The sequence below is a fragment of the Amblyomma americanum genome, chromosome 10 (genome assembly GCF_052857255.1).
Source record: "Amblyomma americanum isolate KBUSLIRL-KWMA chromosome 10, ASM5285725v1, whole genome shotgun sequence".
In the NCBI taxonomy this organism is placed as follows: Eukaryota; Metazoa; Arthropoda; class Arachnida; order Ixodida; family Ixodidae; genus Amblyomma; species Amblyomma americanum.
Window position 1 is genome coordinate 105,666,593 of NC_135506.1, and position 16,778 is coordinate 105,683,370.

Sequence of the window (16,778 nt, forward strand, 5' to 3'; positions counted from 1 at the left end):
GGCGTCCAGCTGTACTGAACGATGTCAGCCGCGATTAAATGGGGGAAGCGCATTTACCTCCTCTATTAATGCCACACAATCAGGAAGATAAGAGCCTTTTTTTGATAATGTATGCTCGTAATTTACGCAGGCGCTCCCTGTGGCATCGTCCGGTTTGCCCAACGTAGACTTTGTAGCACGTAAGGGGGAACTAATATACCACTCATTTTTTGCAGTCCTCATGGGGTGTTTGCTCTCGAGTAGCGCATTCTTGCACCTTTTTTTCCCTGCAATGCATAAACACAGGCCGGCGACCTTTCTCGGAGCAAAAAACACCACGTCTACCTTGTGCTCACTGGCCACCTTTTCCAGGTTGTGGGAGGCTTGGTGACCGCAAGGTACGACCTCTTGGCTGGAAAATTTCTTTGCATCTTTTTTATGGTTGTTTTGCTTGCTGCCCTTCACCTTTTTTAGCGTCCAAACTTCACTGCGTGACAGTCACGAGTAAAGTGTGGAAATATTTTTTCTGCAGCCTGAACACCTGTGGCGTAAAGCCTGCGTGCATTGCACTGTGATAGGACTCCGTTAGTGAGGACAGTGCAACAATGCTACTTTATTGCTAATGGAAATATTTTTCTAAAGCTTTCTCTAAAGCTGTTTTTTTCTCTTAAAATGAGACCAGATTTTCGTTTTGTGCAAGTGAATTGCCTACAACCAAACTTAAAAATCCTCAGAAGCAGTCAAAACATTCTTACAAACTTCGTTTTTTAATGATAGAGTACGTCAGCACTGCTTCCTAGCTTCCTCACTCGCGCTGTGCTCCCTAAGGGTACTTTCCCGATATAATATTAGAGCGCTCGGCTACTGAGCCGGAGTACTCGGACTCGAATCCTGGTGTGCTGCCGCATTTAGATGCAGGGGACCTGCAAAATTCACCCGTGTTCTGTGTGATGTCCGTACGTACTAAAGGTACCCAGGGTGTCGGAATTATTCTGTAGCCCAATATGGCACCTCTGTTCCTCTTTCTTCTTTAACTCTAACCGTCCCCTTTTTCCTAACAGTGAGATTGAGGTTTCTCTATAGAACTGAGTCAGTTACTGGGTCTTGCATTTCCTCAAAAATCAGTTTTCCCCATATGAAACTTCTGTTCATGCTTTATAACGAATAGAAATGTGGCGGAGGTTTCTCTTGAAGGTTTTAGTTGTACCGAAAGATAAAGGACCCGGAGCATCAAAGTATACATCCTAAATGCCTGTGCTTTGACTTTTTTTCTGAAGTGCAAGATCGGAACCTTGATTACGTTCATTGCTAATGTTAATTACCGGTCTATCCGGGCCGTCTGATACTTCTGCAAGCTGGTGCTTTTTTAAACTTATATCCTGCGGCAAAAATTGCGAGGTCATTGGAGCTCTTCAACATCCAGGGGTGCGAGGGGGAACCAATGGCGTCGACTTCCATTTGCCGTCTTTTCCCGTCGAGTGCCCCACTACAAAGCGCTCACGAGACACAAATGGAGCTGAGGTTCGTGCTGTCATTACGCAAGCGAAAGCGTGAAGAAGCGCCGAGTGTTTGGCATGGCATGCACCAGTTTTCAAAATATTTTCATATCTTTTGTTGATCAGTTCTCCTAATCGCGTCGTTCTTTTCAGAGGAGAGAAAGGTGCGTTTAAGGTTCATTTAACTTCAGGACTTCCTCAAACATGATCATTCATTACGAACGTAATTTTTTTACCCACAAGAAGATTTATGTTCCGGCTTTTCTGTGTACATGTGGTCGAAAGATGGCTGCATGAAAGTCATTTGGCAAGTGATCGTCATCAGCCTAACTGCGCCAAATGCACTAAGAAGGGCTTTGCGATGTTTTTACAATCAGCAATGGCCTATGCCGGCTGCGTATCCCTTATCTCCGCAACCCTCTTTATCTGTTCCGGAAACCTGACTTTTTTCTTCCCCCCGCTACGCTTGCCTTCTCTTGACATCCACTCGGGTACCCGTAATAACCTTCGATTATCTAGCTTGCTCCTGTGGCATGTGTTTCGCCGTTGCCTCGTACAAGAATAAGAATGCTTCTTTGGTATGAAACCCTTATTAAATTTCGTACATGATTTCCTTGACATTAACTGTAACCCGCCGCGCGCGTAGCGAATGGAGGGTGCGGGAACCCGTCGAAAAACAACTTTTCTTCCAAAGGGTTGGCATGATATAAACGAACAATTGACACAGTTTTTACGCCATTAAACCAAGTATGACGCGCGAAAGCACTCGGTTTTGAATTAGCTTGAATAAACATTGACTTGACTTGTCCTTCAAATTCGCTTGACTTTTCCTGAGTAACTTCCTTAAAATCATTGCCCTCCAAGACAATTTCTCTTAAACTTTCGTACAACGTGACTTTCCCCTAGCCACGCTATATCAAAATCATTTGATGTTAAAGGTCAAATGGCTAGCATCAAATGTCAAGGGTCAACGATTGCTATTTTCAAGCTAGTAAAAGTCAAAGATTGACAGTGCAGTAATGCTTTCGCCCTAAAAAAGATTTTCCAGTGCCAGAGAAGACACAGGCCTAACGAAGATAAATGTTGTACTGAATTATAAAAATACGTTGTTATCCACTCAAAAAGGAAAGCATAACAAATGAGAAGTTTCACTTGCACCGTCGCACCCGCGCAGCCAAATCTTTAGAACACAGTCGCTTAATTACTACCGACGCGAAAACCAGCTCTGTTTTTTGCGGCGGCATTAGACACGCTTGTGGCACTATAATGAAGGACATTATCCACCGACGTACCAAGGAGCCTTGGGCCAGCAATACTGAATACGCGCTGCTTGGTGCAATAGAGGGGAAGCTCATTGCAGAGCAGTGTCTGCGCTTTGCATCAAAAGGACTGGAATGTCAGAGCTAGAGAGAGCAGCTTAAACGAATTATCATGAAAGGCGCAGCGAGCATGACAGGGCTCACTCCCAGTCTGCCCTATGCGCCTTCAGGGGCCAGTATATTAAGCTGGCCTCGCAATGTGGAACCAAAAAATCGGAATCACGCTTTTGGGACATACTTGGGTAGCTTAATGAACTTCTTCTGCCAGACATGAGAAATGCAAACATGTGTGGTAAATTCGGTCGAAAAGCAAAAACCACGTAGGGTACCGGATCCTACTGTGATGCAGCAGCAACAGATGTGAACGTCCGGAAGTGGCATAAATCACAAGTTACGAGAGCCCCGCAATCTGTGTCAACAGGTCATGAACTCGGAGGCCGCATTTCGCGCAATGTGAGGAAGCGACCCATTTTCCACGGATTTCAACTGTTTCACCATACAACAATTACTGGAAATGCTTATCATCGTATCGTGAGAACCAAAATGCCCCGCCATAGGCGTATCAAAGAATGTGAAATTTTCCGAGAGCTCTACTCCGCCCACTCCACCAACGAGATTATTTCGAGAAGTTTGAGTTATTGCTTTAAATATTTTTATGCTCTGCCATTTAAGATCAGCGAGCGAGGAGAGTAACACATCACAAAGTTCGCATGATCAGAGCACTATTAGTTATAGCGATGCTCCCGCTCCCCCCCCACCCCCTCCCCAACGTATCGAGCGTCCAGCGATAAAATCGGTCATTCGGGAACATCTAACGCACCCCCCTCCCCAATGTGCCGAACGTCCAGCGGTAAATTCGGTCGTTCGGGAACATGTAACGCACCCCCTCCCCAATGTGTCGAGCGTCCAGCGGTAAAATCGGTCGTTCGGGAACATGTAACGCTCCCCCACCCCCTCCACAATGTGTCGAGCGTCCAGCGGTAAAATCGGTCGCTCGGGAACATGTAACGCACCCCCTCCCCTCCCCAATGTGTCGAGCGTCCAGCTGTAAAATCGGTCGTTCGGGAACATGTAACCCCCCCCCCCCCCCCCCCCAATGCCTTCCCTCTTCCCCATCCGCGGTCATTGCCGTGGCTCTCTTTGTGGTTACGTAGTCCAATACGCAATAAGTTTTACGAGTTGGTTTTCGTATTTCTAACTACAGCGCATATGACGGAACAGAGAAGAAGACACACTCAGAGAGCTTGAAGCTTGGTTTTTGAGGAAAGGAAAAGGCTCAGTAATTGTCTCAGATATGTCGGTGGACACCGGAACCGCGCCGTAAGGGAAAGGCGGAAGGTCGTAATGAAAGAAGAAAGAGAGAAAAAGGTGCCGTAGTGGAGGGAACACAGTTGCTCACCACGAATTTTGTAACACGCACAGACATCGCACAGAAAAGGGGCACATATGCATCTCCTGAGTGTTAAACCTGCCCGATGAAATTTAATCGGCGTCCTCGAGCTTAGTATCGACACACCACAGCCACTAAGCCATCGCGGTGCGTGCCACTTGAGCAATCAACAGCGCTCACCATGTGGGCGGCGTCAAGCAGAGTCCAGCACCGAATACACGCTCCCTTAGGGTAGTTGCTGTGAGCTGTGTGCGCGGCCCCGAAGAGCGCCAGGATGGCGAGGGGAGCACACTTTAGGAGAACAGCCGCAATCTCTGCGGCGCGGAGGGCATCCATTTTCTGCAAAACATGTCGTTCAGAAAACGGTAAGTTTGAAAAAAAAAAAACTGTTCAAGAGCAAAATAACTAACTGTAATTTTAGTGACGCCAAAACATGCAAGATATGGAATTTTATAGGCGCACCATTACGCTTAGAAACGGTCACGAAGCTGATTTTCTTAGTAACTAGCTACTTATTGTCGAATACTGCCACAAAGAAAGGCCACTCAAAGCTGTTCTTCGACCCTTGCTCTACCAAAACTCAATCCTAAAGGATGTTACTCGGTTTTGCAAGCAGGCTCTCAGCGAAGTAAAGTCGGCGGACAAGCGCTCGAGATTCTGGCATGGGGTTTGCAGCACAACTGCGCCATAACCACAGCCTTTTTGAGCTGTGAATCTATAATAAAAACAGTTTTTTCATATAACTTAAGATTTCCCCAGAACAATCAGTAAATCCGCAGATCACACGACAGCAGTTTTGAATTTTTTCTATTAATGTTTTTGGTATTGTTAAAAACCTTTCCGTTGGTTCTTTATGGTAGCCTTCTATGGAAGAACATTTATGGAAGGTCTTGCTACATATCAGAAGATTGGACGATTGCTTGAATATTTTTATAAACGTATTTTACAACTGTTCAATTTTCAAAGTTTTTGTCCGAAATTGTTGGACATGATACCGCAAGCTAAACCACCAGTCGTTCTTGTTATTGTCCTCTGTTGGAGTTGCCCATGCCCACAGGAAGGGGGGGGGGGGGGGGGGGGGGATTGGCGCCAGGGTACCTTGTACAGCAAAAAAAAAAATTGCGGAACATTGACTCATATAAAGTAGTAGAGGTTGAATTTTGTGCTAAAGCCGCCATTATCTCCCACTGGGTTTGGGTATGATCGTCATCATCAACTTACATTGGTGCGATGCGAATAGATCAGCTTCACTGTACTCTGAATTAGTGTAGTACGCCATCGCCGCACTCTATCACCACGCGTGCATGCTTTTGCATTCACAGCGCGTAAGTAGTGTTATGTGGCCTCGATAATTTCTCTCTTTGCAAGTATGCGCTCGTTCCCTACATTCCCGCTAATGGCCACTGCCCAAGATTTCACCCGACGCTCCAGATGTAAGAAACGTTTCGGATTGTCTCTGAACATTTCGGGCGCGGACTGTGTTGGTATGACCTAAGGGACACAGGTTAGCATGCATGCACTGCTGAATTGGGGTATTCTAGGCGCACCGTAGATTACAGTGCACTTTTGGAGGGAAAGCTCCACTCTCCGAGCTGCAACTTTCAAGGTCAACAAGGTTTCACTTTGACCTTGAGCCAGACTTCCCACGCCAGACGTCATACCTTGTGACCGGCAACAGATGGAGCCGAGCCCCGCCTGCGCCGCACCGCTCGCCTCGCTGCTGCGCCGAATTTCCGACGTACCAGGTGACATTACCACGTGACTAGCCGGATATAGCGTGCACCTCGCCGCGCTCGCTTCAGTAGGCGTCACTGGGGGCTCGACTCTGAGGCGCGATGGAGGCGAGTCTTTCGCTCGTCTAATTAGGTATAGCAGAGTTAAAGCGCAACTATTTTTTCGTGTGCTATTACGTTTCTCCGACCGCCCGCAGTGCTATTGATTGACTCCCTCTCACCAAGCACTTCGCTTCCGAGTTGCAGCCATTCAGGGGAGAGAGAAAGAATCTGATGGATAGGCTGATATGGCTGATGGCCTTTACGGATCCGATAGCCAGGTGTTTGAGGCATCGCTGCGCCCGAGTGAAATTTTTCACAGCTAGAGTTTGAGATTCTGTTCTTCCCATTTCTGTCTGCGCAACAGCCCTTTTTCATTTCCGCCCTGCTTGTTTGCTTGTTTCTCTCTTTAGTTCTTGCTATTTCAATATTTCTGCTGCCACAGCGTTCTTCTATCAACTCTCACTATTTCTTCTCTTCTTTCTTTCATCACCGCCCCTTCATTCTTTATCTCTTCTTTTTGTCCTGGCCGCCTCTACCTGTGACCATGGACGGCTTCATCTACGCGATGTCTCGGGTGTACGGCATATAAAAGCTCATACTGCAAAACACAATTATTATCATTATTTTTTATTCCTCAAGTGCCCCTATTACAAGAGGGATGGTCATCTTCAGTGAATGATGACGTGTTCAATGGCAGTCCTGAAATTGACAGCATAGGTGTGGCTCCTTCGGGCAGATTGTTACAGACCTTCGCTGTTTGCGCGAAGAAAGAATGAAGATGCGACGATGTGCGGGCATGCGCACGGTATACTTTGAGTGCTTTGTACGGGAAGAGTGGCGACGTGCTGGTGAAATGATGGTGCAATCAAGTGGAAAATGATGAAACTTATGATAGACACTAAGCCTGATAAGCTTGAGCCTGGTTTCAAGGTTCGGAAGATCTGCATTAAGTTTGAGCGATGTGACACTGGTTTAATATGAATGGTCATTGTAGATAAAACGAGCAGCGCGGTTTTGGACTGATTCGAGGTTGTTAGAAAGGTTAATCTGACGAGGGTCCCAAACTGCGCATGCATATTCCAGTTTGGGTTTAACAAGAGATTTATGAGCAAGCATCTTTACAGAAGGGGAGGCGAATTTCAGGTTTCTGCGCAGAAAGCCAAGGGTGCGGTTAGTGTCGTTAGTAATTCTTGTAATGTGAGAGGACCATGAAAGGTTGTGTGTAAAAATAACTCCAAGGTATTTGTACGAAGACAGAGGTGACATTACTAAGTTGCCAAGAATACATAGGAGTGGCGATGGTGGAAATATATGATTAATTTTTTTTAAATTTTAAGTGACATTCACCAGGTTTCACAACACTTCGCTACAGCGTTTAAGTCACGTTGTAAAGCGAGGATGTCCGAGATGTGATTTTTTTTTAAATTTTAAGTGACATTAACCAGGTTTCACAACACTTCGCTAGAGCGTTTATGTCACGTTGTAAAGCGAGGACGTCCGAGTTATTTCTATTGGGCCTGTAAATAACACAATCCTCAGCAAAGAGTCGTATGTTAGAAGAAATGCCATCAGGAAGGTTGTTGATATCTATTAAGAAAAGGGGGGCCAAGAACGGAACCTTGTGGCGCACTGGAGCTCACTGGGGAAGGAGGAGAAGAGTGGTTATTTGCGAAAATAAACTGATGACAGGAAGTTAGGAAGTTGCGTAATCAAACATAAACTAAGTGATGAAGATTTAAGCGTGGAAGTTTCAAGAATAGTCTGTTGTGGGGGATCTTGTCAAATGATTTTTCGAAATCTAAGAACACGGAGTCTACCGGTATGTTGAGGTCTAAATGAGAGCTTATATGATTAACGAAAAGTGCAGGTTGGGTGTCGCAGATAAATTTTTACGAAAACTGTGTTGGCTGGGACGAAAGAACCAGCGATTACAACCAGACAGACGCTATGAGAAATTTGTTTGAATCCCACACAATCCTGAAGCCTATCGCGTACATTTTGTCAAGTTAAGTCGTGGTATTAGTGGTTTTATGGGAGGTGAGGGGCGCAGTAACTGTTTCACGTACTGGCGGACACCTCTACTGCGCCGTGAGGGAAGCGAGGAAAGTGGCCATGAAAGAAGAGAGAAAAAGCTGCCGTAGTGGGAAGGGCTCCCGAATAATCTCAACCACCTGGATATCTTTAACGTGTGCCGTTGCGTTACGCCTCTCTTGAAATCGACTGACTCAGAGACAAGTTCTGTTAAGGAGAGGCTGAAGTACAACCATTAAAGGCCTTGCTGCATTGGAAGAACTTTCAGTTTTGAACTTGAATTCTGATTGCTATCCACCTCAGACTTTAATGCAAGGGATTCTGCCCACGGGTGTTTTTATGCACAACTAGTTATTTATTATGACCAAAATTTTCAATTTGGACAGCTGATTTAAATGTGCCTCCTGACGGCATAAAGAAAAAATGTTTGGCTGTTTATCAGCTAGGCATGAAATATTGTGCGTAAGCACGGTTTATTGCAGATGATAAGGAAACTCGAAGGCTGCACTCAGCAAATCGTGAGACACACCAGGGAAATCACTAATAGACAATCGGGAATAAAATAAGCCAACCACGACTATTACGGGTCAAGGCTTTCGTCATACGTAAGACCCCAAAAACGCACAGGTACATTGCCCAACATTGGAGATGAATGGTTTACACCGGTCCTTTGTAGGAACAGCCTTTACGAATATATTCCTAATAATAGGCTCATTACCTGTGCTGTTAGGGTGGCCTACGTCGATCACTACATTAGTCTAACGTCTGCGAGAAGCAGAAAATCCGAAAAAGTGTCAAGCAAGCGCAGTGGCTACCAATCCACATGCCGAATGAAAAAATGATGGTTGATTTGAGTAGCTAGGCCAAATGCAAATTAGGTGCGCTTGATTTTAGGTGCTGCGTTTATATATATAGCAGACAAGTTAAATGAAATGACGGGCCCGTTTGGCAAATTTATGAATGGAGCCAACAGTCACCGAAACCAAGGTGCATAGGGGAACGTTAATTAATTTTTTTATGTGTTATGCTTATCAGTGGTAAGAGCACCGGACGCGATATTCGGAGGTCGTGGGTTCGGATCCCACCGGCGGCATGGTTGTTTTTTCTGCTGCTTTATAAGTAATTTTCTTTAAGCGATTTATTAATCTAAGTATTATTATCCCACTGATAAGCATAACACATAAAAAATTAATTAACGTTGCCCTATGCACCTTGGTTTCGGTGACTATTGGCTCCATTCATATATATATATATATATATATATATATATATATATATATATATATATATATATATATATATATATATATATATATATATATATATGAAGGGAGCCAACAGCCACCGAAACCAAGGTGCATAGGTGAAAGTTTAATTTTTTTAAATATGTAGTGCTGATCAGTGGGATAATAATACTTACATTAATTTATCACCTAAAGAAAATTACTTATAAAGCAGCAGAAAAAACAACCATGCCGCCTGTGGGATCCGAACCAACGACCTCCGAATATTGCGTATGGTGCTCTACCAACTGAGCTACGGCGACGGCTGTCCAATCTGCTGCTCTCGTGGTTATTTATGTTTATTGGGTGTAAGCGAACCTTGAGAGTGTTCACCAGCGCCACTCTCATCCGTAGCGGCGCACGTAGCACGTCCTGTATTACCATGAATGTGACGTAGAACGCCATCTAACGGCGAGGGCGGAAACTGTGCGAGAGCCCTCTTATGCTACCTATGGCATCAAGACTGCCAGAACCGAGTCCCTCGTTAAGCTATTAGCAGACAAAGTTAAGTAAATGAGGGGCTCGTTTGACAAACTTTTGAAGGGAGCCAACAGTCACCGAATTCAAGGTGCATAGGGGAATGTTTAATTTTTTTTAATATGTAGTGCTGATGTGTGGTATAATAATACTTAGATTAATCTATCGATTAAAAAGATTACTTATAAAGCAGCAGAAGAAACAACCATGCCGCCGGTGGGATCCGAACCCACGACCTCCGAATATCGCGTTCGGTGCTCTACCAACTGAGCTACGGCGACGGTTTAGCTCACTAAACCGAATAGACATAGAGTTTCACAATACGTTAGGAGCCTGCCTGGTGTCGCAATACGAAAGTCTAACGACCAATCCCAGTTACAGAAGCAAGCCATCGGCTACGAAGGACAGCAAAGAGTCAACCTCGACCCGCTGTGGGTGGTGATGGCCCTCAAAAAGATCCCCCCCCCCCCCCCGCCCCTGCCAAGCATAATGCTTCCGGAACATCCCAAGGAGCACACAGAGAAGACGAGCGAGCCTCTGAATAAACGCTTGCCAACCTCACAGGACCTGGTCTATGTGGATGCCAGCCACTATGGGGATGGCCGAGGGTTGGTTGCAAACGTGGTGAACGCGGATAAGAAACTTGTAGCTAGAGGGTCGGTCACAACAGACAGGATGGCAACGGTGAAAAATCCGTGATAGCGCTTGCGATAGCGGGCACTACGGCCAAAACCATAGTTTGCGGCTCCAAGGCGGCGATTGTAAAATGCGCTAACCGAAGGATCTCTCCTGAGGCGCTAAGAATTCTACACACATGCCGAGAAAACAGGCCGATACAAATTATCTGGACACCCGCGCACGCCTTCCGCACTGGAAACGAGGCGGCTCACGAACTGGCTTGGGATCTTACTTTCCGAGCCAGTGTGCCACCCGCCTCTTTCACAGGTTGCGAAAGCTTAGTCAGTTACAGGGAGATTACCTAACAGTACAAATGGGACGAGCCAAATTTCATCCTTTAAATCTTCATTGTACAAAGATCTGGCAGCAACATGGAGTCGCCTGCAAACAAGCTCATATCCGAACCCGGATGTTTGCAGCCATTACTATCTGGGGCAGTGCACTGATAGCAGTAGGCCATGAAAGGACAGGGCTGATCTCAACCATATTGTATGGGGATGCCCACAGGCGTCACCTGAAGGTCGTAATATTAGGACGCTGGAACAATAGGAGGCGCTACTACTCAGCTCTGGCCCAGAGACTCAAGTGCGGATTGTCCGACTGACCGAAGATGTCGCCAGGATCCAACACACTAAACACAAATAGACCCAGATGGGTGTTTTTGGTTTGTTTATGGCGGGGGGCAGCCTGCCCCTATGGCAGCCGGCAGTAATATTAATGACTGGTCGGGAGGCGATTCTCGCGGAGAGCAGTCTGTGTCTCACAAGCCCCACGAGATCCCACGGGTGGCTGACTATCATAGCAGCGACTTGCAGGAGGCAGTCGCGCATACCTTAACAGCGGCAACGCTGCATACGGAGTGGTACTACGAGAGTTCCCCGCGGTCTATGAATGCAAAGCATGAAATAACTTTGTTTGCCAAGTGATGCGCCAGTGCGACCTCAGCCGCTGCAGGGACCCAGTAACTCATCGCGTCATAACCTTAAGGCGGAACCTTGATGTCCCTTCAAGTGTTTATCTCCTTCGTTCTATGCGTTTGTACACAGTTCTACATGTGAACATTTCACTGTGTATAGGCTGAAACTTCGAGACGGTGGAGGGAAGGCGATCGGAAAAAGCAGGCAGCCAGTAATGCCAGTCAGTATTCCTAGCCGTCGTCTGGGCAGGAGGGCGAAAGCCTCGCTTTATCGGTTGGACAAAAATTACAGGATTGTACTTATGCCTGCTTGAAAATAGAAATGCGAAAGCCATTCACCTTCTCTCTCCATTTTTCATTTCTTGTTAAAATTTTATTATTTTTCTTTTTATCTTATTAAGTGTTTTTTTTTACTTTTCTTTTCATTTCTCTTTCTTTTTATTACGCTATCTTTTATTTTTATTTGTTTTCTATATTTGTTTTAATATTTGTTCTAGTTTTTACTTCAGTTTATTTATTTCGTTACATATATGTTGCTTACGAACTGCTGTGTAATCAACTGTTACATTTTATTTTATTTACTTGAAACTTACGTACTGACAGTTCGTGCGGATAACTTCCGTCTACAAACTTCCGTCTACAACTTCCGACCACGCCACTCATGAGCCAAGAAAGGTTTACGCCTTAATAAAGGTATTCCAGTTATCCCACCATGCAGGTGGACAGCCCCACCACCTACCTCATAGCGCGATTGAGGTATCAACTCACCCTGGGAGCCAGTTATATGTGCCTCTCCTTTACACTAAACCAATGGAGTCTAAATCATCTGCTTTTGAGGAAAGAAAGGGCGCATAGCTGCCTCAGTTTGTAGGTGGTCACCACTATTTACTCAGCGCTATTCAGCTGTCCGCTGACCCATTGAGCCAGTTACAATCGCTATTCAGACGCTGAATACAGGCACACACCACTGAAAAACCCGGGAAGTGCGGCTTGAAGTGTTTTCGGACTACAAAGCGCTGCATAAAGTATTCAGATTTAAAGCCAGACACAATGTTGTTTTCGTGGAAATGCACTTCTAGCACCACTCCACGGGTTTCAGCTGTGTGTGTGTGTGTAGCGTGCGTGTGTGTGTGTGTGTGGTTGCTGCGTGCGTGTGTGTGTGTTCAGGCATGTATGTACCTTTCCTTTTATGAAAACCAACCAGCGGAAGGTTTAGACTCCGTTGGCTTTCAGGAAAAGAAAGGGGCATAGCTGGCTCCGTAGGTCATGGGACACCTCAATTCCGCTTTGAGGTAAGTGGCGACCCGCCCGACGGCGGCGGCTGCGTTTCGGTGGCGGCGCCCGTATTCGCTGTCCGATGTCAGTGCACGTTAAAGATGTTGTGACTGTTGTAAGAATGGCAGGCAGGAGCTCATTGGTTTACGTTTTTTTTATGGCAGCTCCACCATACTCTTTGTTGTAAGAATGGAAAGTGCGCTGGCCTGTCCATTGCCTCAAGCGGAAATGGTTTGGTTTGGTTTATGGGGGTTTAACGTCCCAAAGCGACTCAGGCTATGAGGGACGCCGTAGTGAAGGGCTCCGGAAATTTCGACCTCCTGGGGTTCTTTTACGTGCACTGACATCGCACAGCACACGGGCCTCTAGAACTTCGCCTCCATCGAAATTCGACCGCCGCGGCCGGGATCGAACCCGCGTCTTTCGGCCAGCAGCCGAGCGCCATAACCACTCAGCCACCGCGGCGGCTTCAAGCGGAAATGAAATGAAAATTCAATTGTGAGGAACTGAAACGGCGCAGTAATTGTCTCACTTGTTTCGTTGCACACCGGAACCGCGCCGAAAGGGGAGGGAAGAAGGAGAGAGTGAAAGAAAAAAAAAGAGATGAAGAGGTGCCGTAATGGAGGTCTCCGGATTAATTTCGACCACCTGGGGATTTTTAACGTGCAATGTCATCGCACAGCACACGGGCGCTTTTGCTTGCGTTTCGCCTCCATCGATACGCTGCCGCCGCGGTCGGGTTGGATCCACAATCGCTGCCACGTGCAGACAGGAGAGTTAAAATAGATATGAGAGGAAGGATTGAAATAAGGAACGAACGTCGCAACAACCGCCCTATCTGAAGCGAAGACGACGGCTTAGTAGCGGATACCCTCGATGACAAGGAGCCCTCGCCACATGTGCGAGATCCCAGCTTCGCAAAGCCAAGAAGCCACCCCCTCCTCTACGTTAAATATGCCCGGGTAGTCGAAATTATTCCGCTATCGCAGAGAGAGAGAGGGGGAGAGAAACAACTTTATTGCCACAGAATGTCGGGATTTAGGGCAGGTGGGCTTGGGCAGGACTAGACCGCGTATGCTGCAGGTGAGGTCAGAATCTCCTGCGAGGTCGCAGCGACGGTGGTCACGGACAAAGTAATGTAGTATGAGGAGGCCGCCATCGCCCTGGTAATCCTTAAGAAAGGTGCTAAAACAATTCTTAGCGATTCCAATACAGCTTTGCGCAACTTAGCAAGGGGACGCATCTGCGCCACAGCCTACAAAATTTGAAAAACCTTGCCTAAAAACAGTAGAGAATTGGATTTGGTCTGGGTCCCGGCCCACGTGGAAGATCTAGGTAATGAAGCCGCTCACCGCTATGCTCGAGGTTTTGTTAGCCGAGCAGGTGAGGAGGCTCCTGACACGGAAGCGCCCCGAATTGAGGTCATGGACCCGTATCACGTCATAACGCAATACTAGAGAGAGCTACAAATCCGCCTGCCTCCTCCGCAGAATTCGCTGAGCAGATGACAGGCTACCACTTGGCGACGGCTGCAATCGAGGTTGCAACCGAACCCGTGGATATACTCTAACATGCTCTCCTATTTGGTAAACCCGTTCTGTCAACTGTGCGATGAGCCTACCACTTTTGACCACATAATCTGGGACTCCTCGGAGGATCCCCCTCCAGTAGATCTAATTATATCTCTCTCTCCTGGGCAATGGGAAACTGTTCTCTCTAGTTTGGACCCCGACGTTCAGTCCAAGGCAACGACGAGAGCGCTAGAGATCGCTGACAGACTACAACTGTCGGACACCCGGAGCGGCTCAATTGACCCAGTGTACCTGCCATTTCATTTGCTGAAAATAAAAAAAAAGTTGTTTCTCTATCTCTCTCTCTCTCGTGCTTAGCAATGCTAAACCGCCAGCCATTTTTTCTTTCGCAACTTGCTTACGATGGCGCGCATGTATGAGTAATATACCATCTACTGACGGCAAAAAAAATGACAGAGAATGTTTGCAACATTCGTATACAGTGCAGAAGCTTGGCGTACTTTACCCTTCATTTATCATTTTGCGTTGCTGCTAGGACCTACAAAAAAGCAACGGTTTTGTTAGGCTCCGACCCTCCAGGTTAGTTCTTCTGCGCTAAAAATCTGTAAACTGTGGAAGTTTGTATCCTTACCGGCTCATCCGAGGTGTCGTTCGCTCGCCCGCAGCGGGGATGGAAGACTACATTTGAAGCCTCACCGGCAGCTAAACTACCGTACGCATCTGGCACCAAGTTTCCTCTTGCAACAGCTGCGCATGGCTGAAAAAAATACATAAGGCCTCGGGTGATGCGCGTGGAGCCTCCTGTGGAACTCAGCTTGCATTCAGGAAAAATATAAAGCTATAATGATCCCAAACTTCACATTTACATTTTTAGCACAAGAATTGTGACAGCACAATTTTTTTACTTGAGTTAGTTGTTCACTCAAGTTCTTTTTTTCGTAAAACGGGTATATTTCCTGAAGACATATGGCTTGATAAATTGCGCGTGAGTGATAAAGTTCTAATCTCGCTGTTTTCCTTTTAAAATCAAAACACGGCTTTAGGGTCGTTCCTCTGTTTTTCGTACACCAACAATACGTGGTGCACTCGTTGAAAAAATGCCAACAAGTAGAGTGCGTTGATAGTGAAACGGTGGTGTTTGGTTGAAAGTGTTAGTGAACAAAAGAAAGTTTGTCATCCACGGAAAAGAAAGGTCCCCAAGCTAGCTGCGGGTTGTTCATTTATTTTGTCACTGCAACTGCCAGCCCCAAAGTCATATTTAGGCAGGAGTTGGGGGTAGATAGCAATAAAGTTGACAAGAATACAATTTACATTCAGTCTTGCGAAGGACGACAACGAAAACAACATGTATAACACGTACAAAGAAAAAAACAACAATGAAGTACAAACGCTATAATACGACAGCGTGAAACACCGTTATCTATTATGGAATGCACTCAAAGAAGAAGATAGCGTCGAACACTCAACCACATTTGCAGGTAGGTGGTTCCAAATACAGATAGTAGCAGGAAAAAATGAGGCTTTGAACACATTTGTTCTGCACAAAAAATCGCTCGCCTTCTTTGAATGAAAAGAGCGAATTTGTCGCTGGGTAACTGATTGAAAAGATGCATTTCCGGTTATTCCAAGTTGGTTATGATAGAACAAATAGAAGTTTTAATCTTTCTTGGCATCGTCTTTCTTGCATGGTTTCTAAATTAGCTGTTTGCAAAAGGGTTGCTGGGTACATTTTCCAGCTATAACAGTTGTATATGAGCCCGACAGATTTACACTGGACATTCTCAAGTTTGATGATATTGATTTTGGCGTGCGGATCACAAACCACTGCATCATATTCTAAAACTGGTCTAATGAAAGATTTGTATGCAAGTAGTTTGATTTTTGTCGTGAATTTACCAAGTGTTCTCCTTAAATATCCAAGTTGCCTCATAGCTTTATTTGCTGTATATGTTAAGGGGTCATTCCATTTGAAATATGATGTGATTATGACTCCTAGGTATTTGTAGTTCGTTACCTCAGATGAGATGTTGTTATCAATGGTGTAGCGGAACTTCAATGGATTATCATTTCGCGTCACAGTCATAGCTACTCTTTTTTATATCCTTGTACATTTGCAAAGTTTTGCACCACTCCTGAATTATGTGCAAGTGCATATTTAACAACACCTGAACGTTCCGGCTACAAATGTCATGATAAAGTATAAAATCATCGGCGAACAGGGGTATTTAAATTTATATACTGGAAGCGATTATATCGACGTTTTTTCATGCCTCACGTTGCGTAAAACCACTATTTCGCATAACAGCTATAATTCCGCTGTTGAAACCGAAACTAAAACAAACAAGAGAAGAAAAACACGATTATAAATTATTTAGCGGTAGTAGATATATAACTCCTGGTGATTCATGCGCAGTAATGTCTTCCTGATTATCATCAAAAAGAAAACATGCCACAAAAATTAGGTGTCTGTACTCCTTTAAAATCAACACCTAGAAACAAAGATATACATACTAACACAGTACTGTGAAATAAGCGCTTAACATATCAAGGTTTTATTAATTCGTAGACCGGACATTTCTGTGAAGATAGTCGGCAGTATTAGAATTAAGTTCGATCACATTTCCTTT

General features: G+C 45.5%; 1 protein-coding gene across 1 annotated transcript in view; it reads right to left on the reverse strand.

Annotated features, from left to right (window-relative positions):
* LOC144106567 (ATP-binding cassette sub-family C member 3-like) overlaps nucleotides 1–14,858 on the reverse strand; it is a 159,690-nt gene extending 144,832 nt beyond the window's left edge. The window contains exons 1-2 of the mRNA XM_077639412.1: nucleotides 14,783–14,858; nucleotides 4,365–4,523 (exon numbers count right to left, since the gene is read on the reverse strand). Of these exons, the coding sequence (XP_077495538.1) occupies nucleotides 4,365–4,520 (156 nt within the window). The 5' untranslated portion in view covers nucleotides 4,521–4,523; nucleotides 14,783–14,858. The remainder of the gene's footprint in view (nucleotides 1–4,364; nucleotides 4,524–14,782) is intronic.
* Nucleotides 14,859–16,778: the final 1,920 nt, after the last annotated feature.